Source organism: Danio aesculapii, chromosome 8 (genome assembly GCF_903798145.1).
Source record: "Danio aesculapii chromosome 8, fDanAes4.1, whole genome shotgun sequence".
NCBI classification, from domain to species: Eukaryota; Metazoa; Chordata; class Actinopteri; order Cypriniformes; family Danionidae; genus Danio; species Danio aesculapii.
This window is the reverse complement of record NC_079442.1, coordinates 16390919-16414783: the sequence shown is the minus strand read 5'-3', so window position 1 is coordinate 16414783 and position 23865 is coordinate 16390919. Positions and strand designations below refer to the sequence as shown.

Sequence of the window (23865 nt, the reverse complement as noted above, 5' to 3'; positions counted from 1 at the left end):
AATCTAAAAGTTTCAAGTGGTTCTGAACGCTGTAAACACAAAACAAGATATTCAGAAGAATGTTGGAAAAATCATTGACATCCATAGTAAGAACATGGTCATTTTATTGGTCATTTTATTCAACATTCTTCAGGGTATCAGTATCAGGAGTGTGAGTGAATGGTAACAGAATCTACGTTTTTTGAGTGAACAATCCCTTTTAAATCCAACAGATTGTACGTATACATTTTGATCACTATATATCATCAATGAACACTTCTGAATGTGTTTGTCAAATCCTTTTCTTTTTTAATTAAAATCACACTTCATTTAATTACAACAATTCCAAATTGAAATTAGTTGTGTTACTGTAAATTAAAAGAGCTTTTGAGTGACTCAAGATTTTTTACATAAACTTAGAAATTATAATAATATAATAATTATGTAACATACAATGATATCTGCTCAAATAAAATAGCTTCAAAGATAAGATGAACAAAATAAATGTCTTTGCACTTAAACAAACGTAAAAAGCTCAAGTACATGTGCACCAGTCAAGCAGGTACAGTTTAAATCCCAAAAGAAGACACGTATAAAGTCCATCCAGAGCAGGATTTTTAAGAGAACAGGCAAATAGGCAATGTTTCCTAAAACACGGTTTCTATAGTTGGTGTTCACAAATGTGAAATCGCTGACTGCTGCAGTCAGAATCATGAAACAGCTTCCGATGCACTGTGTCGGTTCCTTTTAAGTAGACACAGGACTCCATACCAGCATGAGCAGGCTGATTTTCATCCCAGAAGCTGAAAAGTACACAAAACACAATCAATTAAGAAGACAACGTGTAAGCCTTTTTGGTATGTCATCTGCTTGTAGTCTGCTTAACAATGTTTCCTGTGGACTCATACTTTGACATTCAGTTGTTTTTGTTGTTGTGTTTGCTGGTGTTTCTCAACTCGGTTATGCAATGTTTACACAGTAATGTTTTCAACCAAAAACGAAAATCTTTCTTATGAGTTTGAATGTTGCGCACTAACGAATCTTGCTGTAATCTAGTATTGAAATAAGATTGTTTGGATGTGGAGCAGTTCTGGATTTGTGCTGCTGTATATATTAATCAACATCATGAAATACTGACCATACAACACTTTTAGGCCATTTACACACTAATATTTTTATTTACAAAATGCATAGTTTTTCTTTCTGCTTTGGCTTTCAGTCAATTTTGTTTTCTATAATTATTACACCACAAATACATCATGATATTAATATGGCTGCCCTTCTTTATAGATTCTCAAAAGCAATCCCAGACAACATAAAGTTTGCTAAAAATTTATAATTGGTTGTACTGTAACAATTCGCTACTTTTCCAGAGAAGGCACAAAAAATGCCCACTTGGCCTTTGCAAATGCTTATCTGGTAAAAGAAGACTTCTGGTCTTCGGTTGTATGGTCATTCATCATTCATTCATTTTCTTTTCGGCTTAGTCCCTTTATTAAGGGGTCGCCAAGGCGGAATGACGGAATGACAACTTATCCAGCATATGTTTTACACAGCGCATGCCCTTTCAGGTGCAACCCATCACTGGGAAACACCCATACACTCACATTCACACACATACACTATGGCCTTATTCAATTCACCTATAGCGCATGTCTTTGGACTGTGGGGAAACCAGAGCACCCAGAGGAAACCCACATGAAAACGGGGAGAACATGCAAACTCCACACAGAAATGCCAACTAATCCAGCCTAGGCTCAAACCAGTGACTTTCTTGCTGTGAGGCAACTGCGCCACCGCACCACCAATTGTATGGTCTGATGAAACAAATGTAATTGTTTGGTCACAATGATGTAGCCTTTATTTGGCAAAAAAAAGGAGAAGCCTTCAACCCTAAGAACACCATCCCTACTGTCAAACATAATGAACCAGGGAACGTAATCACAATAAACAGCTCCATAAAAACAGAGCAATAGATCAAAATTCACAACAACAACAACAGGCAGTCTGCAGAGAAACTGACAGCAGGACAACGACCCAAAACACACAGCAAAAATGGTGGAGAAATAGTTAGCAGACAAAAACATTAACATTTTGCAGTGGCCCAGCCATAGTCCTGTCCTAAATCCAACTGAGAATCTGTGGAGGGAGCTAAAGATCAGGGTGATGGTAAGAAGACCCTCCAGTCTGAAAGATTTGGAGCTCATCGCTAAAGATGTGTGGGCAAAAACACCAGTGGAGACATGCAAAAAGCTGGTCAGCAATTATAGGAAGCATTTTATTGCTCTAATAGCCAATAAAGACTTTTCTACTGATTATTGAGGTGGGTAGGATTAATTTTGGACATGCCACTTTTCGTTCAAACGTAAATAAAAGCTGAGAAATATTTTTTTCCACAATGATGCCTCTTGTACATCGTCTTATAATCTGTTGGGATAAGCCTGTGCCATTTCTGGTCAACAAAAAAAACTTGCTGGTTGAATAATAGTAACTACTGTAAGTCATTCAGAATTTGCCAGGGGTATGAATAAGTCCATGCTTGACCGTATATATAGAAGGCAGTGCTGGCTTACTGTAGATTTGAATGATAATCATCTCCATTAACCCAGGACCATTTGCCCATTTTGTCCCTCTTGAGACCTATCCAGTAGTCAGTCCATTTCTGAACAACTCTTGAAATGAACTCCTAAAACAAAGAGGTACAAATGTGCTTTAATTATACAGCTGGTTATTTGGTTATATTATAAATATGCGGTTATATATTTGATCGAAGTAAATACAATAATGTTATACAATTGCAAAAATTAGCCAAGGATCTAAAACAACTTTTTTCTGTTTTAGCATATATTTTAAAACATATTTTATTCACATGTTTGCAAAGCTGAATTCTTGAAAAAGCAGTTCAAAAAACAGCATTTATTTGAAACAAAAATCCTGTCACTTTAAGAGTATTTTTACTAAAAGTATTTGTTCTCACCAGCTCCTCCTCGCTGTCCACTACCATCAGATGTGCCCCACGGCTGAGGCATAAAGACTTTGAGGATTCCCATGTCCCATAAACATTCTCTAACAAATAACAGGTGTTCTTATATAAAAGCCAACCCTCTGAGCAGAGGCCTGTATTTAACAGAACAAAACACAGCACTATTGACACAGCTTTTTATAATCAACCTTAAATGTGCCTTAGTCAAAATGAAAAGGGGCTATTTACATTAGAATGCGTCCTCTTTAATTTGTATTTCTGAGCCCAAATATAATCTCCATACATTTTTCATAATTTTCAAAAAGCTATTCACAAAACATTATATCAAAAAACACACCAAAAGATCTGCACACTGTTAATAACTCATTCATATAATATTTAAACTAGCAACATTTTGGGTCAAAGACCTTCATCAGGCTCACATGCTTATAAGAAAAAACAGCAACTTAAGATGCTTAACAAACATGATTTACAGAAAAAATCCTCATTCAATATATTTACATAGTAATAAATCTTTTCAGGCATTTTCATAAAAGGAATCATTAGATGAAACAAAAAATATATATATTTAAAAAGGATAGTTCCCTAAAAAATTTCTTATTCTGTCATCATTTACTCACCCCTGACTTACTGAAAACCTGTAATCACATAGGAAAGTTTCCAAAAAACTCAAGCTGGAACAAGTGAAGAGTGCAATAGTATCTGGATGCAGCCTTTATGATGCAAGCTGAGATTGCATCACTCTGCAATGTCAGACAGAATGCACTCAATCCAGTGTGTGACGTCATTGTGACAGGTTGGGTTAGGGGTGGGGTTAGGTGAGCGCATTAAAAAGCATTGCATGCAGCTCAGATTGCACTGCACCAGGTCTGCATCCAGATCCCTCTCGAAGAATGAGTGTAAATGAAGACAGAATTTTCATTTTGGCGGGATCTATCCCTTTAAGGATCCTGGTAAAGCCCAAAATACTTATTAACTATCATTTTTTAAATCTATATACTCGAAGGATTTAAATCTTTGTCACTTTCCTTTAAACCACTATAGGCTTTACTTATTTGTCAACAAAAAAGCTTCAATATATTTTGTATATCTCAATAAGTACAAGTCAAAATAAAGATATTTCATTTTTTAATAAATATATCTGTTATGCTCATCGACAATGGAACATTTTGTCACAAATATTTTAGTACTTAATTTATTGTAAACATTATACAATTTAGTCATTCATTTGTTCATTTTTCCTTCAGCTTACTCTCTATTTCAAAGGTCACTACAGTGGGAAAAAAACACCCACTATTCCAGCATATATATTTTACACAGCGGATGCCCTTCCAGCTGCAACCCAGTACTGGGAAACAACCAAACACACACTCACACTCTACGGCCAATTTAGTTTACCCAATTCACCTACAGCACATGTCTTTGGACTGTGGGGGAAACCGTAGCACCCGGAGGAAACGCTAACAAGGAGAGAACATGCAAACTCCACACAGAAATGCTAACTAACCCCGCCGGGACTCAAATTAGTGACCTTATTGCTGTGAGGCAACAGTGCTAAACACTGAGCCACCGTGCAGTCACACTTACTCACTAAAATTTGGTTATCTTTTACTATATACAGTTAAAGTCAGAATTATTAGCCCCCTTTGATTTTTTTTCCTTTTTTAAATATTTCCCAAATGATGTTTAACAGAGCAAGGAAATTTTCACATTATGTCTGATAATATTTTTTCTTATGGAGAAAGTCTTATTTGTTTTATTTCGGCTAGGATAAAAGCAGCTTTTAATTTTTTAGCAACCATTTAATGGTCGAATTATTAGCCCCTTTAAGCTAATTTTTTTTTTGACTGTCTACAGAACAAACCATCGTTATACAATAACTTGCCTAATTACCCTAACCTGCCTAGTTAACCTAATTAACCTAGTTAAGCCTTGAAATGTCACTTTAAGCTGTGTAGGAGGGTCTTGAAAAATATCTAGCAAAATATTATTTACTGTCATCATGGCAAAGATAAAATAAATCAGTTATTAGAGATGAGTTTTATGTTATTACACTATTATGTTTAGAAATGTGTTGAAAAAATCCTCTCTCCGCTAAACAGAAATTGGCGGAAAAAATAAACAGGGGCGCTAATAATTCAGGGGGGCTAATAATTCTGACTTCAACTGTAATTATAAAACACTTTTAAAATTAATATAAGGTTCATCATTTCACTAAAATCTTATTATTTCTTAGTTGAATTGCAATTGCGTTCTTTTTCTATAAATTTCTAACACTTTGTACCTTTATCACTTTTATACTGGAACGGGATTGGCGTGATGTCATCAGAAAGAAGACCTCTGTTCTGATCCTCTTGTGAACTCTTCTTGACTGATGGGTGGTGAAGTATAAAAACAAGCCAGTTACACATCTATTTACCCATGCAAATGTGCAGAGAGACAATTAAAGGGAGTTCACCCAAAAATGAAAATAAAAGTTGACTTACCATTTACTGACCCCTAAATGGTTCCAAACCTTTATGGGTTTCTTTTATTATCACTAGAGAAGATATTTTGAAGAATGTTGAAAACCATTGATATCTATAGTAGGAAATACACATTATTGAAGTCAATGGTTACAAGTTTCCAGCTTCTTTCCAGAAGAAAGAAACTCATAGAGGTTTGTGACAAGTGAAGGGTGAGTAAATGACAGCTTTTTTCATTTCTGACTGTTTCTTTAATAATATTAAATGAGACTTACAGTTGAGACCAGTTACGATTCCTATTACCAAGAAGGAAAATAGGAGGAGAACTGTGAACATGGCACAAGCCACTTTGCCTGAAAAAAAAAAAAAAAATCGGGGAAATCACAGTAAATAGACTTGCTAAATGTCAACAATTTCTAAAGAAATTGATTAGAAATGCACCGTTACTAATAACACAGGCTTATTGGTAACATGTGCCCAGGGCTACAATTTTGGAAACCGCAAAATATGTGCTCAGGGCTACGTCTGGCTGAACAAATGGTACAAATGAAACATGGTATGAGAAAACATGGCCCAGTAATGCCTCATTCACACCAGCAGCAACTTTGTAGCTTCATGTCACTAGGTGGTGATTGAAGTTGCTACTGAACATTCTCCTCTTGAGGTTGCTTAGGTAATGTTTATGATGATATTCACAAAGAGCGAATGAGTTTATGTGCCGCTGAAGTAAACATTGTTCTGGAAAAACACTAAATATAAATGGAATCAGTACATAAACTGCTTAATCACGAAGATGAACAAGAAAAAAGTGTGTTGTTCCATCATTGCTGCTATTGATCTGCTGCAAATGTGGGTCTGTGTAGGTCTACAGCATGGGGAATACAACAGGCTTCTGTAGAAGCTGAATCATGTAAGCTCTACTGATGCTCTTATTGGCTATTGCTTGCAAAAGTCACTCTTCATTTGCATAAAGATGAAGAATTCTCAGCTTTGTCACGTTGATCAACACACCTACATCTATTGCCAACAGCTGCTGAGGTTGCTGGAAGTCACCAGAAGTTGCACGCTCTCCATTGAAATGAACAGTCACTTGTGCTTTGTCACTGTGTGTCGCTCGTAGTGTGAATGAGCCAAAACATATTTGATATTGTCAAAAATGTACACAACGGACTCTAGTGGATTTTTGAAAATAAAAACTGCAAGCAGAGGTTCTTCATGGTTCCCAAAAATGTAGCCCTGGACAGGCATCTCCAATGAGCCTGGGTTAGATACTAAATTTATCAAGTGAAATTATTCAGAGTGAAATCAGCTGTTATTGATGCTGACTTTGACCTGTTTTAAAACAATCATAAATGATTATACAAATATTGTAAGAACTGCAAATAAAATTGGGCAGCACAGTGGCTCAGTGGTATAGTGCTGTCTGCACAGCAAGAATGTCAATAGTTCAAGTCCTGGCTGCTTCAGAGTAACTGGACTTAGTCCTCAAATTAAAGGGACAGTTCACGCAAAACTGCAAATTTTAACATTAACTAACCCATTACTTGTACCTGTTTGAACACAAAAGAAGATATTTTGAAGAAAGCTGAAAAACAGTAACATTCCATAGTTTTTGCAGTTTTTGCTGTTACAGATGTCAGTGGTTACCGGTTTTCAGCATTCTTCAAAATATCTTCTTTCATGTTCAACAAAAGAATGAAACTTATAAAGGTTTGGAACCCTTTGAGGGTCAGTAAATAGCGAGTAAATTTAAATAGTTTGAGTGAACCATCCCTTTAACTGAATAAATAAATCCTAAAGATAAAATTAGATTTCTTATTTATATAATTCTTATAATAAGAATTATAATTCTTATTGAATTATAAAAACATAAACATATACATCTCTTTGTAATCAGACTACTTGTGTAAAAAAATTGGTCACTCTTTATTTTAAGGTACAATTTTAGCTATTAACAAACCATTATCTATACCTTTACCTCAATAAACTCCTAATTTGCTGCTATTAATAAAATAGTGGTTAGGATTAGGCTGCAGGGGTGATCTACCATTTTGCAGGTTTCAGTTGCAACCCATATCAAACACACCTGTGTGTAATTATCAAGTGCTGTTTACAATGCAAAGTATTCATAGCGCTTCACTTTTTCCACATTTGTTTATGCTACAGCCTTATTCCAAAATGGATTAAATTCATTTATTTCTTCAAAATTCTTCACACAATACCCCATAATGACAATGTGAAAAAGATTTTTTTGCAATTGTTGCAAATGTATTAAAAATAAAAACATAAAGTACATAAAGTCACATTAGAATTATAAGGTTCTATCTGACATTTTTGTCAAAATTGAGTTATTAACATATTCTTATTAAATGACAACTTTTTACATTATGGGGTGTTTTTTTTATGAGTTGTTTACATTTTAGGACTTTTTATTTAAAAAACAAATGTAACACACATACTGTCCGCTATGGAATGCAAAAACTTTGAAGCTCAACATCTCAAAATCATTCAGAACGCAAATAGAACATTATAATTGTGGTGAAAAAGGTGACAATGAGTATCCACAACCTTTGCCGTGAAGCTCTGAATTGAGCTCAGAAAAATTTCTGCTGCTCTGAAAGTTCTAATGAGCACAGTGTCCTCCATCATCCGTAAGTGGAAAATGTTTGCAACCACCAGGACTCTTCCTAGAGCTGGCCGGCCATCTAAGCTGAGTGATCGGGGAGAAGGGCCTTAGTCAGGGAGGTGATCAATAACCCGATGGTCACTCTGTCTGAGTTCCAGGGTTCTTCTGTGGAGAGGAGAACCTTACAGAAGGACAACCATCTGTGCAGCAATCCACCGATCAGGCCTGTATGGTAGAGTGGCCAGACGGAAGCCACTCCCCGGCTGGAATCTCTCAGACCATAAGAAACTAAATTCTCTGGTCTGATGAGACTAAAATTTAACTCTTTGGAGTGAATGCCAGGTGTTACGTTTAGAGAAAACCAGGCACCGCTCATCACCAGGCTAATACCATCCCTACAGCAAAGCATGGTGGTGGCAGTAATTATTGCCAAAGGTGCATCAACAAAGTATTGAGCAAAGGCTGTGAATACTTCTGTACATGATTTTTAAAGTTTTTTATTTTTAATAAATTTGCAACAATTTCATTTAATTGACATTATAGGGTATTGTGTGTAGAATTTTGAGGAAATAAATTAAATTAATCCATTTTGGAATAAAGCTGTGACATAAAAAAATGTGGGAAAGTGAAGAGCTATGAATACTTTCCGGATGCACAGTAGGTCCTAATTAATTGGTTCAGGTGTGTTTGATCAGGGTTGGTGCTGAACACTTCAGGACAGTAGATCTCCAGGAGCAGGGTTGAGCACCCCAGGGTTTAGGTATTCATTAGGATAAGAGATGGAGAATAAGATCATGCAGATTATTTACTTCATAAGTCCAAATTAACAATCAGTATCGTAAAAATAGGCAGGTAATGAGCCTCTATAGTTAATCGTGAGATTTGGTTCTTAAAGTGTAACCAAGAGTTTTAGCCAATGTTCCAAAAAGAGTTTACAAACTTCAGTTTTGTCTTAATTATCACTATAATTATCAAGAGACATTTTCTTCACACACAGCACAGGTTTCATGTATTACTGGCAGAATAATCAATAATAATAATAAATAGGTCCAGATTTCACAATATCTTACTTTAAATCTGTATAGCTGATATTTTATTTAAGCAACATATACACTGTAAAATAAATCCATAAGTTAACAGTTGTCTTTATTTTGTGATTCATGATATTTGTTTGTTTGTTTGTTTGTTTATTATGCTTATGAATTGCATTTTGGGTCATTGATCTTCCCTCCAAAAACTTGTGATGTTGAACATTTTTAAAAACTGACTTTTACTGACATTTTAATAGTATGAAGTGATATATTGGCTACATTTGGTTTGTAAATTACACAAATTTTTACTAAATAATTTTCAGTTATATTACAAAGCTAATTCTCTATATTATTTATCATACACTATAATTATATATATATTCAACATCAAAAGTCAACAGAGCAGAGATAAACGTCCCATAATGCAATTCACAGCCATAAATATACAAAAGAATATGTAAATCACGAAATACGAAACCTGTAAATGAATACACACTTTTTACAGTGCAATAACTGCAAATGCCCAATGAGCACTGATGACATAACATGTCTTTTTTCTTTCATAGATACCAGTACATCCAACTTTTACCCACCGTATGAGCAAGCCAACACCCATACAGCCACTGTCTCTGCTATAATAAGCTTGAGTGAGACTACATTACTTGCCTTGCTGGTAGTAGGGATCCACCCTGTCAGGATTTCCCTCCACATCTTCTGCGAGTTTGTCGGTCTGCATTCCTTGAGGTCAGCCTATAAGCCTGATTCGTGGCGATACAATATAAATCAAGTGTTCATCTGCAAATGTAAAAAAGAAAACCCCTCTTTAGGACATTCCATGAGGCAAGAAATATGCACATCACTTTCAAAACCATGAGCATAAACACAAACACACTTAGAGTTATTTAATCAAGAATATTTTTAAGAAAGCTTCGACTTACTGATCAGCTTGTTTCCTTGCGTTTTCCATGGCACAGCATGGAAAGTGAAGACTTGTGAGGAATGGCTGGATGACGCCAGAGGGGCTGGTCTCCTCCACCCAGCCAAACCAAAGCTCTGGGTTTTCTGCCAAGAACATTTCAGCTGCCAGAGAAGCATGACAAAGTAGTTATAAAATATAAATATCTTAGTGGGAAGTCAGAAAAACAACTGCGCAAAAGCTCTTTGCATGCCCACTGGCCTTTTGAAGTTTGATCTGTCAGTTCAAACCTAAAATTAACTGTCATGTGCAATGTAGTTATCACATTTAATTAGCCATATTACTCATTAAGGGACTGCTAATTGAGTACAGCTAATTGGAGCAATACTACTGTACAACAAATGGTGAACTCCATGATAGAGTTTTGACAACTCTCAAAAAAAGATTTTGAAATAAAATAAAATTGAGATATACTGATAACAGCAATCTAATGTGAGAAAAATGTCAAATCTACTTTACATCCAACAGACAAATAAAAATCCCTTGTGTAAGTGCCACACTATAAAAAAATGTAAAGACAAAAAATCTGTATTTTTATGTTGCTTTAAAATACTTTTAATAAGTTAATCATGTTTACCAAATTTTTAAACTTTTAACTTAATATTTTTGGTCAGTTTGATTAGTGTAAGTTGAGATGACTAAAAAAGTTAATTTGATTCAACAAAAAAAATTAAGACAAAGATGTAAAGAATTTTACAGCATTTTATAAAATATGGAAATAAGTGTCACGATCAGTGGTTGGGGAAAGGAGCGAGGACTCAAATGCAGACTAAAAAATGGGTTTATCAATTATAAAATAAAACAAAAAGCAAAAAACTACCCTGAGGGGGAAAACATAACCAAAACACAAATAAATGAATAAACAAACTTGACCAGGCAGGGATCAGGGCTGGACAGGGCAAGACATGACAAGGAAAGACTGGAAATGTCAAATAAACAATGACGAACTGGCACACGACAGCAGACATGAGGAGACTATAAAGGAGAAATAATTGGCAAACAAACAGGTGAACATAATAAACAAGGAGGGTGGGACTGGAACACGTAGCCAATGAGAGAACGCAAGTGATAGAGAGAAACTGTGATAGAAAATAGGGAAAACCAGTCCAAAGACATACGGTATAAGTGAATTAATCAAGCTAAATTGGCCATAGTGTATGAGTGTGTGCAAGATTTTGAGGGTGTTTCCCAGTGTTGCGTTGCGGCTAGAAGGGGATCTACTGCGTAAAACATATGCTGGATAAGTTGGCAGTTCATTCCGCTGTGGCGACCCCAGATTATTGAAGAGACTAAGCTGAAAAAAAATGAATGAATATACTACAATTCACCACACTTTACTGTAGTAAAACTACACTTTGTATTTCATTTTATCAGTTCACTATTCTTGATACTGGAGCTGGAGCATTCTTTACCAAGGAGTAGTACTGTAAATAATACTAGCCTAAAACAGAGAGAGTATTCCAAACACATCAAAAACACTAGTATTTATTATAGAATTTACCATAACATTTTAGTTTTTTGTGTATTGTTAATAAATAATGTACAATATATAAACCATATTAACATTTTTTGCCATAACCAATTTAACATGAGGATCTTTGGAGAGCAAAATCATCTGACTGAGCGAGAGCAGATAATTCACACATGAGCAGCCAGTGTTTTGAGTGTGCACGAGAAGTTTTGCGCGGGAGCAGTGTATATTTAAGAGCGAGCAGTTTTGTCCACGAACAGAGGAAATCGACCGGCGAGCAAAGAGTTTCGCTTGCTCGTATTACACGAATGCGCTCTCGACTTGTAATACTGCGCTCATGACATTTGTCAGTGAAATAACGCCATACATGCCACAAACAAAACACACACCAGGACGAGAACACGCATCCTGTGCACACCGGGACCGCACGCGTCCGCATTAAGATGGCATTCATACAAAAGACAAAGACAGACAAGAACAGGATAAAAGTGCTTGACCAGAGAAAACTCATGTCGAACACAATATAAAAGGACTAGTGTCTGGACTCCAAAGCAAGAATTTACAAGACCAAAGTTGCAGACTCCTGACAATAAGGCCTAATTTAATCTCTGGTAAACAGGGACATTTAAATGATTCAAGAAAACAGTTATCCATATGCAAGTAAATCTGCACATAATATAGCATAAAATAATGCATAATAATACAATACAAAATAATATTTCTTTACATATGCAATCCATAATTTTCACATCAGAACTACTTCACAATGAAATACCACGTAAAACACATAACATGATGCATGACGCTTAGTCTTGAATACTGCTCTGAAGAAGTATCAAAGATAGGCTGTGTTTCAGCATATTTTTATGCCCTTCCCTTACTAGCGAGAAGGTCTTACATTGCACATGTAAGCTGAGATTGCTTACAAATTGTTAATGCACACATCTAACCCCGTCCCTAACCCCACCTCCTTGCAGTGACATCACAAAATCTATTTAGTGCATGTGTCTGAGACTGCATGTCTCAGCTTGCATGTGCACGTTTGTAGCCAGATGCTATTGAAGCTTGCTTCCATTCATTTTGTTGACTCAGATTGAATGTGTGGCATTGATTAGATTGCACAAGTGCCCAGTACTGGTTGGCAGAACATCCAAAATAGGTTTAAATGGAACACCATTAGCCCTATAAAAACTAAAACGCAGTGTGAAAGCTGCTGTTGTGACATTGTTATTGTGTTGTGAAACATCTAACAACAATGAAATCTGGTGCCTACCAGCATACATACTGATGTGGTGTAATGTGATATGAGGCTGTAATATCGTCTATAACCCCCAATCCCTAAAAAAACCCATTCAAATACTGTGTTGGTAGCTTTATCCGACAGCTAGGTTAAATATCAGGACATACCACCAAATAATATACTTTTTAAAATTAATAAACATCCCTTTTCATGTATTTATTTACAAAATACAAAGAAAGATTTACGCTTGTTTAAGTCAAGAGCCCCCAATCATTCATTCATTCATTCATTCATTTTCTTTTCGGCTTAGTCTTTTTATTAATCCGGGGTCGCCACAGAGGAATGAACCGCCAACTTTTCCAGCACATGTTTTACGCAGCGGATGCCCTTCCAGCTGCAACCCATCTCTGGGAAAAGCCCCTAAACATTTAAAGAGAAACAAGAGAAAGACCAACTAAACATAACACTGGAACTCAACTTTGGTTAAAACAACTATTATTAAAAGATAAAAGACATGAAGTAGTTTTCTTCTTAGAAGATGAGCATAAAGCTCCAATTCCCAATAAAGCCTGGGAAGGTCAACATACCCAGTCGTGACCCTATATAAATAAATAAATAAATAAATAAATAAATAAATAAATAAATAAAGTACTGAAAATCATATCCAAGTAAAAGTACCATTACTTGCTCAAGAAATGTTGTGCAAGTAAATTAAAAGCATCTGTTGAGTAAGTATGAGTAAAAAGTAGCCCTTTTAAAAGTACTCAAGAGAAGTGAGTAGTTCGCTGCAAAAAGCTGATGTGTTTACATGCAATTTGTTTTATGTATGATATGTAATGTTATGTAATATATTATGTGTTAATGTAATGTAATTTGTAGATGTGTGTAAACGTAACATTCTGTAGTGCATTTAGGTATTGTTTAAGGCCATTTTGTTCATCATACAGTAAACATCCTTCATCTTTTCATCACTGACATGCATGTACATCTTCTTGGACAATTTTAATGCTTTCAAAGTGAGTTGCTGCATTTATAAAGCGTCCATGTCTTGAGGTTGTTCTGTATGATGCGATTTAGTTTCTGTGTGCGATTTGATTGTACGGGAATCGCAGGACAGATTTTTCTAATCCCCATAGACAAGACAAAATAAAGTACTGACTGCAGGTTGAAGGAACTGAAGTAAAAAGACCGACCGATACCGCACTAATAATGTACTCAAGGGAAAGTCAAAGTACACATTTTTAAAAGTACTTTGCAAATTAGTTTCTAAGAAAAACTACTTAATTACAGTAATTTGAGTATTTATAATTGGTTACTTTACACCACTGGGCTAAATATGTGTAAAAATAAAATGAAATAAAAACTTAAATTATACGTAACGTTTAGTATTTTTTCATTATATACTAACATCTATTAAATACTTGCTTTTTTATTCATTACATACTAGTAGTTATTTTCTGGTTGATTAGCTATTCTTATTTCATATGACACTAGTAAAGTGGGTTTTTTATTAGTAAGATTTTGAACCAATCTTTACTTTTTCTGTTATGACTAGACATTTAAAAAAAAAGTTTGTTTTTTTAGAAACACTACTAGTGACATTTTCTAATTTCTAATAATACTCGTGTCTAATAAACATGTAATAACTTCAAGTATCTGTTTAAAAAGCACTAGCTAACCAGTAAGTACTAGAATCTACTTATTTGGCACAACTGCCTAATTAATGAGTATTAGTTTATAGTAAATAAGTATCTAATGAATAAATACTAATAAATAAATTTAAACTATCTATTTAAAACTTTATCTATTTTGATTATGTAATGATTAATACTCAAATCTAATAAACAATGATTGATATAACGTACTATAGTCACTGTGATACATACAGTGCCTGTTTGGTGATTCAAAGACCCTCTTCTTAAAGGGATAGTTAATCTAAAAATGAAAATTTGGTTGATAGTGCCATTTCTTAAGACAGCTGTACCTCCACTGAATACACGGAATATCAGAAATAAAGTCATTTCTAGATACAAAATGTTCTGTTCACAGATATCTGCTTTTCTATGGCAACATGATTTATGACTAAACAAATAAAACAAAATAATCTGCAGTCAGATTGTACAAGATTGTACAGATTGTTGCAGCTCTTCCCTTTGTCAGAAATCACTCAATACACTACGTAGTGCACTACATAGGTGTCGATTATTCTGTAGTGGTGTCATACATTCCCTATGCCTTCACTTTTTATTGATTGTGGTATAAGTGCACATCCAATATACTTTTGTTGAAGCACCATTTCCTGAAATACAAAAATAAATAAAGTCAGAACCTTTCATTTATAGGTTTTGCAAGGATTACTTCCGTAATCACTTCGAGGACTTTAACCAGCAAAAGATTTTTAAATGATGTATGTTCATATTTGTGTAGCATCTAAATGTAGTTGTTTTATAAATAAGATTAATATATGTACTAATATACACTCACTAGCCACTTTACTAGCTACACCTGTCCAACTGCTCGTTAACACAAATTTCTAATCAGACAAACACATGGCAGAAACTGAGTGGATTTAGGCATGTAGACATGTTCAAGACAGTCTCTGCAGTTCAAACTGGGTATCAAAATAGAGAAGAAACATGATTTAAGTGACTTTGAACATGGCTTGGCTGTTAGTGCCAGACAGGCTGGTCTGAGTATTTCAGAAACTGCGGATTTACTGGGATTTTTACACACAACCATCTCTAAGAACAGTCTCAACTTGTGCTGCGACATTTGGATGGTAGGGTCAGAATTTGGCGTCAACAACATGAATGCATGGATCCTTCCTGCCTTTATCAATGGTTCAGGCGATAACACTGATGGTGTAATGGTGTGAGGGATATTTTCTTGGGCCCATTAGTACCAATTTAACATTGTGTCAACACCACAGCCTTCCTGAGAATTAAATGGCCTCCACAGTCACCAGAACTCAGGTAAATAGAGCACCTTAGGGATGTGGTGGAAAGGGAGATTTGCATCATGGATGTGCAGCCGACAAGCAGCAACTGCATGATGCTATCATGTCAATATGGACCAAAATCTCTAAGGAATATTTTCAGTACCTCATTGAGTCTATGCAACGAAGGATTAAGGCAGTTCTTAAGGCAAAAGTGGGTCCAACCTGGTACTAGTAAGGTGTACCTAATAAAGTGGCTGCATGGTGAGTCATTGTGGCCGCGTAGGCCTACCTGTTTGTTTAATTCTTCAAAATATCATTGTAAGTGGCATACTAGTTGTCATACAGTGAAATTGTCTTACAGTTGATAAAAGCAACTGGCCTGTCAAACCCAGATTATGTATTTATTTATTTATTTATTTATTTATTTATTTATTTATTTATTTATTTAATGTTTCTCTCCTCCTTCCATCCTGAGAATAGGGGACTTTGGTGATCCTCGAGGTCTTCTAGTCACGCCCACTTTAACTCTTGGACCAAATACAGGAAATAAGCAGGCCTTCAGAATCCAGACGGATCACTCACAGCTCGTGTCGGGGGTCCTCCTCGCCTGTAGGCGGCGGGCGCGTCAATCTGCCGCAGCAGAAGCCGCTTTAAAGCTTCCTCCGCTGCTGTGCCTCAAGTCTCCGCAAAAATGGCTGCGATCGGACGCTTGTCCCAGAAGCTCTTCAAGTCCGCTGCTCTGACCCAAAGCCGTCAGCTTTCGGCGGCAGCTCATGGTGAAAATGCAGGTGAGTTTTCAACGCTAAAAGGGTTTACACAGTCGCTTTACTAAGAAGATCAACCATTTCAAACACCCGCAACTCTAGATTTGACCTTGCGGATGTGACGCGAATAGCTGTCTAGTGTTGTCCTGTCGCTGACATTGTTGCAGAATATCAATGAACAAGTGTTTTGTACAAAAGGATATCGAGAAATAAGTTTTCTGTGTATGAAGAGTGTAATAAGAAACACAGCGAAGCGAGCTAACGATAACATTAGACAACTAACGTTAGCCAGGTAGACGGTTCATCTGATTTCTTTAATATTAAACTATTTAACACGTGTCATTCACATTTATTTATAATACGACTTTGTGTTATGTGTGTTCATGTAGCCAAGACCTGGAAGATCCTGACGTTTGTTGTGGCTCTGCCTGGAGTGGCTGTGTGCATGTTGAACATGTATCTGCGCTCTCAGCACCACCACGAGCAGCCCGAGTTCGTGCCCTACAGCCACCTGCGCATCCGCTCCAAGGTGAAAACACACACTTTACCAAATAACAATCACTTTTATCAACCTTTTACCTATGACACATAAATAATGAATACTTTAAACGATAAGCAACCAGTGAAGTGTTTAAAAAAGGTGTACTATAAGCAGAGGTGGGTAGAGTATCCAAAATCTTTACTCAAGTAAAAGTACAAGTACTTGCGGATATTTTTACTCAAGTAAAAGTAACAATCTTAAAATTTACTCGAGTAAGAATAAAAAAGTATCTGATGAAAAAAATACTCAAGTAAATAGTTACCAGTTACTTTTTCATTTTATATCCATACATGCATGCATACATTTGAAGTCAAAATTATTTGCCCTCCTGTGAATTTCTTTTTCAAATATTTTTTACAAATGACTTTAACAGCAGATAATTTTTCCACTGTATGTCCTATACATTTTTTTTTTCTGTTGAAAATCTTTTTATGTCGGTCAAAATAAAAGCAGTTTTTAATGTTAAAAACTTAATCAATATTGTTAGCACCCTTGAGCAATATTTTTTATTGTCTACAGAACATGATTTGCCTAATTAGCCTAACTTGCCAGTTAACCTAGTTAAGCCTTTAATTGTCACTTTAAGCTGAATACTAGTATCTTAAAAAAAAAAAAAAAAATATATATATATATATATAGTAAAATATGATGTTTATATGAATCATATTTATTATCTTTCTTCGGTAATGGAGGAACGCCGCCAAATGTTGCGAAGTAGGAGTCATTGTTTTCTAATAATTTACTTGAGTAAAAGTACACATTTTTTTAAAATGTACTCAAAATACATGTTACCCAACAATTTTACTCAAGTAAATGTAACAAAGTAAATGTAATTCGTTACTACCCACCTGACTAGAAGATGGAATTATTCTCTTCAAAATGTTGGCGAAATGAAACTTGTTTTTGTTAACAAATAACTTTTGAGCAGACTATGAGTAACCTATTAAAAAATTACTCAAAATGAGTCTTTCCTCAACAACATTAATAACATGTTGATAGTACTTCACTGAAGGTAATCAAAACACGTGAACTCTAGAGGTCTAACAGTAGTCATATTTGCATTATGTCTGTACGGTATGCATTACAACTGAACAATTAAGTGAAGTAACTAAACAAAAGCTTAAAACATGTGAAAGTGTAAAATATAGCATTCTTAGTGCCAGCACGCTTACAGCAGCCCAAATGACATAATGTGACAGTCAGCATGGGGTCTGCTTCTCTCAACTATCAAAGAAAAATTGCACTGCTCCAGTCAGGCATATGTAGAACTAGCTTATTGTTGCTATAACATAGTCATAACATAGTCATGCTGCCCCTGATTTAAAAAAAAATAAATAAAAAATATTAAAAGGTGTTCTCATTGGAATGTTAGAATGTTTACATTGAGATCATAAAACAGGATGGCCCATTTATATGGATACACCCTAATAAACTTGTTGGGAATTTCACAAGAAAAAACAATGGTGTGCTTGGTTTTAACATAACTTTATTCTTTCATGAGTTATTTACAAGCCCCCTCACATACACTAATGTGCCACAAACAGAATGATAATATCACCAACCATTCCCATTTTATTAAGGTGTATCCATATAAATGGTCCACCCTATATATTCCGTTATAATATAGTCCTCCACGAACTGCTACAATATCACTTTTATTATTATTATTTATTTGTTTATTTTATTTCTTTTTTTTTTTGAAAAAGTACTGTCATTGAACTATCATTGTTCGTAGTATAGAAAAGACCATACTTTTATGGCCTTAGTTTTATAAACAAGCAAAAATAAAACACAATAATTTTTTTTTTAATTTGCTGTATCAAAAACATCCAAGCCATGACATCACGGTGTTGTATCCAATCATGAACTTTGTGAACCGTTACACTAGAACTGCACAAATAATTGTCTAGAGGGGTCGAATCGAGATCGCAATCTTAATTCAGAATTTCTACGATTCTGCCAATCATATTTTCAAGTTCAGGAGAGAAGCGAAGGCGCCTGCAAGTCTTCAAATTGTTTTACGTTGCTTAGCGATATGAACACCTCCAAATGGTGTTGAAAGAGTCACATACTGTATTTATAAGGTATAATTCACCCAAAAATGTCATTTCTGTCTTCATGTAATGATGTATTTGCTTTCGCAAAAACACCCGAGACGTGAGCTGTTAGGGCAAGCGCGCACCCTACTTAATGATAGGCACGCGCGCGTAGTGAACAGAACCTGCTTTGGCTGTGAATAACAGGTAATACAGTTGTAAATAACATTCGGTTTGTGGCACAGAGTGATTGTTTGGGAGCCGCGCGGGAAGTATTAACTGCACTTAAGCGCCAACATCATTTACATAATCATGTCGCATTTTAGAGTTATGATTACGACAAGCATTTAATATGTTTTTCTTTTATAGCGAACAGTGTTGTGCTTGAAAATAAATGTTTAACAGTGTCAGTATAACTACTGAAGCCTATATAATGCAAGAGGGAATCTGATAATGACAAATGTCTGATTTTACCAGTAGAAAAAAATGGTCTATTAATGTTGTCTGACAGATTGCAAGCATATGTCTCAAATATAAAAATTCAACATCAGACCAACTGTAGACCTACATATAATATTATTGTTGTTGTTTTATCATATGTTTGAGAAGTAACAATAATATTAGCTTACTGATATTAACCTTTATTTTACATCTACAGAATCGTGAGAAAATCGCGATCTTAGGCAAAAAAAAATCGCGATTCTCATTTTAGCCAGAATCGCGCAGCTCTACGTTACACCCATATTCATCTCAATAAAAAGTTTTGTCTACAAATATGCTTGTGATACTAATGTCACATCAAAATACCAAACATAATGTTATTTTCATGATTGATAAGAAAACCAAACATTCCTTCACATGTCTATATGAATATAGATTATATTTAGCACAGCTTTATTATCTGAGCTGTTTTCAGCTCTTTTTGAATCCCAAAATGGAAGTGGAACCAATATTTTGAAATGACGTGATCATATGCTGGAAAATGTGAACGAGGGCTAGCTACAATGAACTTTAATAGGAGTTCATGTCTTTTTATGAAATGAGTGTTAGTTCAATGTAATCTCCTCATATGCATCTTTATATAGTCAAAGTTAAAATATATTAAAAAGATATTTTTGATTAGTAATGAATTACAAAAGTGCATTGCTAAGCACTTCTTTTATACTGTTTTAAAGGGATTTTTTACAGAATAATAATATATATTATATGTATAATATAATATAGTCAAATATCCTTTTATATTTATTCAGCATTCATGTGATGTGTAAACGCATCGTGTATATAGTTTGACCCATACGAATGTCATTGCTTAAATGACCAACATTGCTTGAATAATTCCACACAACAGCTCATGATCTTATCAATGTCCTGAGCATCCCAGAGCAGATCTTACTGTTTTTTTTTTATTTTTAATTTTTTTTTTTTTACACTAATGTTATGCATTTGAAAACTGAATACTTGCTTGCTTAACTGAATACAAGAATATTTAATATTTTATTATTATTATTCTTAATAGTGCTATAAATAATTGAATTATGATCATTAATAATAATAATAATAATAATAATAAGTGTCTTATAAATAAATATTTTTATGAAAAATCTGTGCTACCAAGTATTTATAGTGTTTATACGTTTTGTTTTTTTTATTATATAAATATGTACTCTAATGCACAGCACTGTAATATGTTAACGTGATCGGCATAGATGGTAGTTTTCAGCTTTTCAGAGCGACTCTGTTTGCACTCTACGTGCTGAGGGTCTGAATTCCATATAATATGCTTTCGAAAATGCACCAAACATCTTCCCAATGATAAGAGGTTGTAATGATGGCAAATCTCGTCAAAAGAGAAATTTCCTTACTGTTTTCCACCAAAATACAATCTCTGATTTATGATTTAACATTTTAACAAACTATAAATGCTAGTTTTGTAATTTTACTGTTATTAATTTTGACATTTAATACAGATGATTGGATTTACGCAAAAAAACTAAGTATTAATGTATTAGTTTAGTAGTATTATCGTTATATAATAGAAACTCTTATTAATGAAGTGATGCACACCACACAGTTTCACTTGGTGTTAAAGTAAATAAAGGCAAATGTTAGCTGTAGTCTCTGATCAAATTGGTGGAAAGCTGGACTCTTGTGCTTGATTAACTAAAATTATTTGTAATGAATGATAACATTTCTCATCTGTACCTCTCCCCCCCCCCCCTTTCTCTCTCTCTAACATCAGCGTTTCCCATGGGGTGACGGCAACAAGTCGCTCTTCCACAACTCCCATGTAAACGCCCTGCCCGACGGCTACGAGCACCACGACGAGTAAAGTGTGTCAGGAGCTCTCCAGATCCCCCCTACAGGGACCACAAGGCCCTCCGTCTGCTGGCCTGGACCACTCCTCAAGTTCTTTCAGTTTACATGACGCTTGTCCAGTTTGTCGATCTTACCTCTGTGCTGTCCACACCTCGGGGAGGCACCTTAAGGAAACAGTTACATTTATTCATGGACCATTGTATCACATTGTCTGCTTAAACTGATAAATAAACATCTATTAGTTAAATAAAAACTGCCTGAAGTCTCATTTTTGAACACATGATCTGACTGCTTAATATTTCTAGCTGGGTTTCCTTTGCACTTAAATTGCCATTTTTAATTAAAGCATTGAAAATGAGTAAATTTAGCAAATATTACACAATATAATATATTACACTTTTTTTTTTTTACACTCAAGCCATAATTTTTCAGGCAATTCAAAAAGGGAATGTTTGACAAAGCTACAATAGATAATTTTTCACATTCATAGGTAACTTTGTGTTTGCAGATTATATTATCATTGTGTTTTATGATCTTTTTTCATTTCAAAAATATCAGTGTTTTTTCGCTAATATGAAGTGTTAACCAGACTGAAGTGTGTTGTTTATAAAGGTTAGGGAGGATTTTTTTTAATTACATTTTTTTAACATTTTGTATTTATTTATTACGTTTTTGTGTCATTAGAATGGTACAAGACTCTGTAAAGGTTTTGCCACTTGCCAGGCAAGCACAAAAATATCTAACCAATTAAAACGGTTAAATATTTAGCTTGCTGTCAAAAATAACTTCAGTGTTGTCTGTGCCAGTAGCCTAGTGGTACTTCATGCTGACATATGGCACCGACATGCTCACGGCAACCCAGGTTTGGTTCCTTGCTCGAGCTCCTTTGCCGATCTCTCCCCACTTTCTGCTCCCAGTGCTTTACTGTCTAGATTCTCTACTGTCCTGTCATAATAAAGATAAAAACCCCCTAAAAAAAAAAAAAACTTGTCAACTAGGGATGTTTCAATTGATCGTTCGGAAATCGGTATCGGCCGATAATCACATTTCACAATTTGATCTGTACTCTCTGATCTGGCCGATCTCATGAGCTCTATAGCAAGTGTTTGTTTACGAGTTTACAACCCGGCTTATAGATCCACAGCGCTACAACATGTGAGCAATGTTTCCAAATTACATTGTCAGTCATTTTTCTTGCCATTGTTTGTCTGTTTTATCTATTATATATATATATATATATATATATATATATATATATATATATATATATATATATATATATATATATATATATATATATATATATATATATATATTTTTTTTTTTTTTTTTTTTTTTTTTTTTTTTTTTTTTTTTTTTTTTTTGTAAAGCTGGTTCTGACCCATAGGTCTCAAACTCAATTCCTGGAGGGCCGCTGCTCTGCAGTTTTGTTCCAACCCTAATCAAACACAGCTGATCCAACTAATCAAGATGTGCTAGAGTACTAGACACTACTAGATCGGCTGTGTTGGATTATGCTGCGATCAGGCTAGAGTTTGTGAGTGCAAAATTCTGTCGTACGGTGCTGTGAAAATGGGCGGGATTAAATAAAATGATTAGACATTAAAAAAAGCATGCTATTCACCAAGCTTGTACTTTCCAATGCAGCAAACTGAAAACTTGTCACACGAGCTTGTGTGGCTTGTGCTTTCCGGTCTGATGCATTTGCGTGCGTATGAATGGAAGTCTGGGGAGAAAAGTGCTGTGTGACCGCAGCTTTAAGGTTGCAGCAAAACTGCAGAGCTGCCGCCCTCCAGGAATTGAGTTTGAGACCTATGTTCTGGCCATTACATGTATGCAAGATCCTTAATTTATTCTCTTAGGTAAAGCGAGATCTCATACATAGCGGAAAAAATGTGCTTATGCAATAGCAAAGTTATATAAAGCTTGATGCATCAGAATCGGGACTTGGTATTAGCTAATCACAATGACAAGGAATTGGTACTCTGTATCGGCTGCAAAAATCGTGATTGCAGCATCCCTATTGTCAACAAATAACGGTGGAAATTTAGTACTGTGCCCAAGCAAAATCTTACTGAACTTTTGAGATGATAACCTCAAATTAACAACATAACTGATTTTCTATGCTCAAAATATTGGTTAAAATCACAAATTGTTAATAACTGCTGCTTCAATATTGTTTACTACTTTTAAAACCAGCTAAAATAAACATTTATAAATCCTTAGAAAATTTATTAATTTAAATATAAATATTCTACTCATTTGAAGAGTTTTGAACTCAGTGTTAAAGGTAATGAGTTAATTAAATACCTCATTACTTCAACTCAAATGGAGTACGCTACAGTACTCATATAGATTAGTTTTTTTAACACAAGTTGAGTAAGTTCACAGTACTCATATAGATTAGTTTTTTTAACTCAAATGGAGTAAGTTCACAGTACTCGTATAGATTCGTTTTTTTTTTTACTCAAATGGTTTGTAGCAATCGGTTTTCTCAAA

At 34.9% G+C, this 23865-nt stretch overlaps 2 protein-coding genes across 2 annotated transcripts; one reads left to right on the top strand and one right to left on the bottom strand.

Moving 5' to 3' along the window:
- Nucleotides 1-87: 87 nt before the first annotated feature.
- On the bottom strand, nt 88-10120 carry si:ch211-170d8.8 (C-type lectin domain family 4 member E). Its single transcript, XM_056463297.1, has 7 exons — nt 10023-10120; nt 9751-9879; nt 5703-5780; nt 5247-5333; nt 2957-3096; nt 2553-2665; nt 88-782 (listed from the first exon to the last, which is right to left on the bottom strand). The coding sequence occupies exons 2-7, from the start codon at nt 9818-9820 to the stop codon at nt 641-643; spliced, it is 630 nt and encodes a 209-aa protein (XP_056319272.1). The 5' UTR covers nt 9821-9879; nt 10023-10120; the 3' UTR covers nt 88-640.
- Nucleotides 10121-16375: 6255 nt separating this feature from the next.
- LOC130233332 (cytochrome c oxidase subunit 6A, mitochondrial) lies at nt 16376-21619 on the top strand. The gene is made up of 3 exons (XM_056463305.1): nt 16376-16497; nt 16863-17002; nt 21290-21619. Exons 1-3 carry the CDS (start codon nt 16401-16403, stop codon nt 21377-21379), a joined length of 327 nt encoding a protein of 108 aa, XP_056319280.1. The 5' UTR covers nt 16376-16400; the 3' UTR covers nt 21380-21619.
- Nucleotides 21620-23865: the final 2246 nt, after the last annotated feature.

What these genes read in the sequence shown, in the direction of transcription:
- LOC130233332 (XM_056463305.1), top strand. Translation starts at nt 16,401, where the DNA reads ATGGCTGCGATCGGACGCTTGTCCCAGAAGCTCTTCAAGTCCGCTGCT. An exon ending in AGCTCATGGTGAAAATGCAG is followed by an intron (nt 16,498 to 16,862) that starts GTGAGTTTTCAA and finishes GTGTTCATGTAG; the next exon opens with CCAAGACCTGGAAGATCCTG. An exon ending in ACCTGCGCATCCGCTCCAAG is followed by an intron (nt 17,003 to 21,289) that starts GTGAAAACACAC and finishes CTCTAACATCAG; the next exon opens with CGTTTCCCATGGGGTGACGG.
- si:ch211-170d8.8 (XM_056463297.1), bottom strand. Translation starts at nt 9,820, where the DNA reads ATGCAGACCGACAAACTCGCAGAAGATGTGGAGGGAAATCCTGACAGG. An exon ending in GGATCCCTACTACCAGCAAG is followed by an intron (nt 5,781 to 9,750) that starts GCAAGTAATGTA and finishes TTTTTTTTTCAG; the next exon opens with GCAAAGTGGCTTGTGCCATG. An exon ending in CCAGTATAAAAGTGATAAAG is followed by an intron (nt 3,097 to 5,246) that starts GTACAAAGTGTT and finishes TGTTAAATACAG; the next exon opens with GCCTCTGCTCAGAGGGTTGG.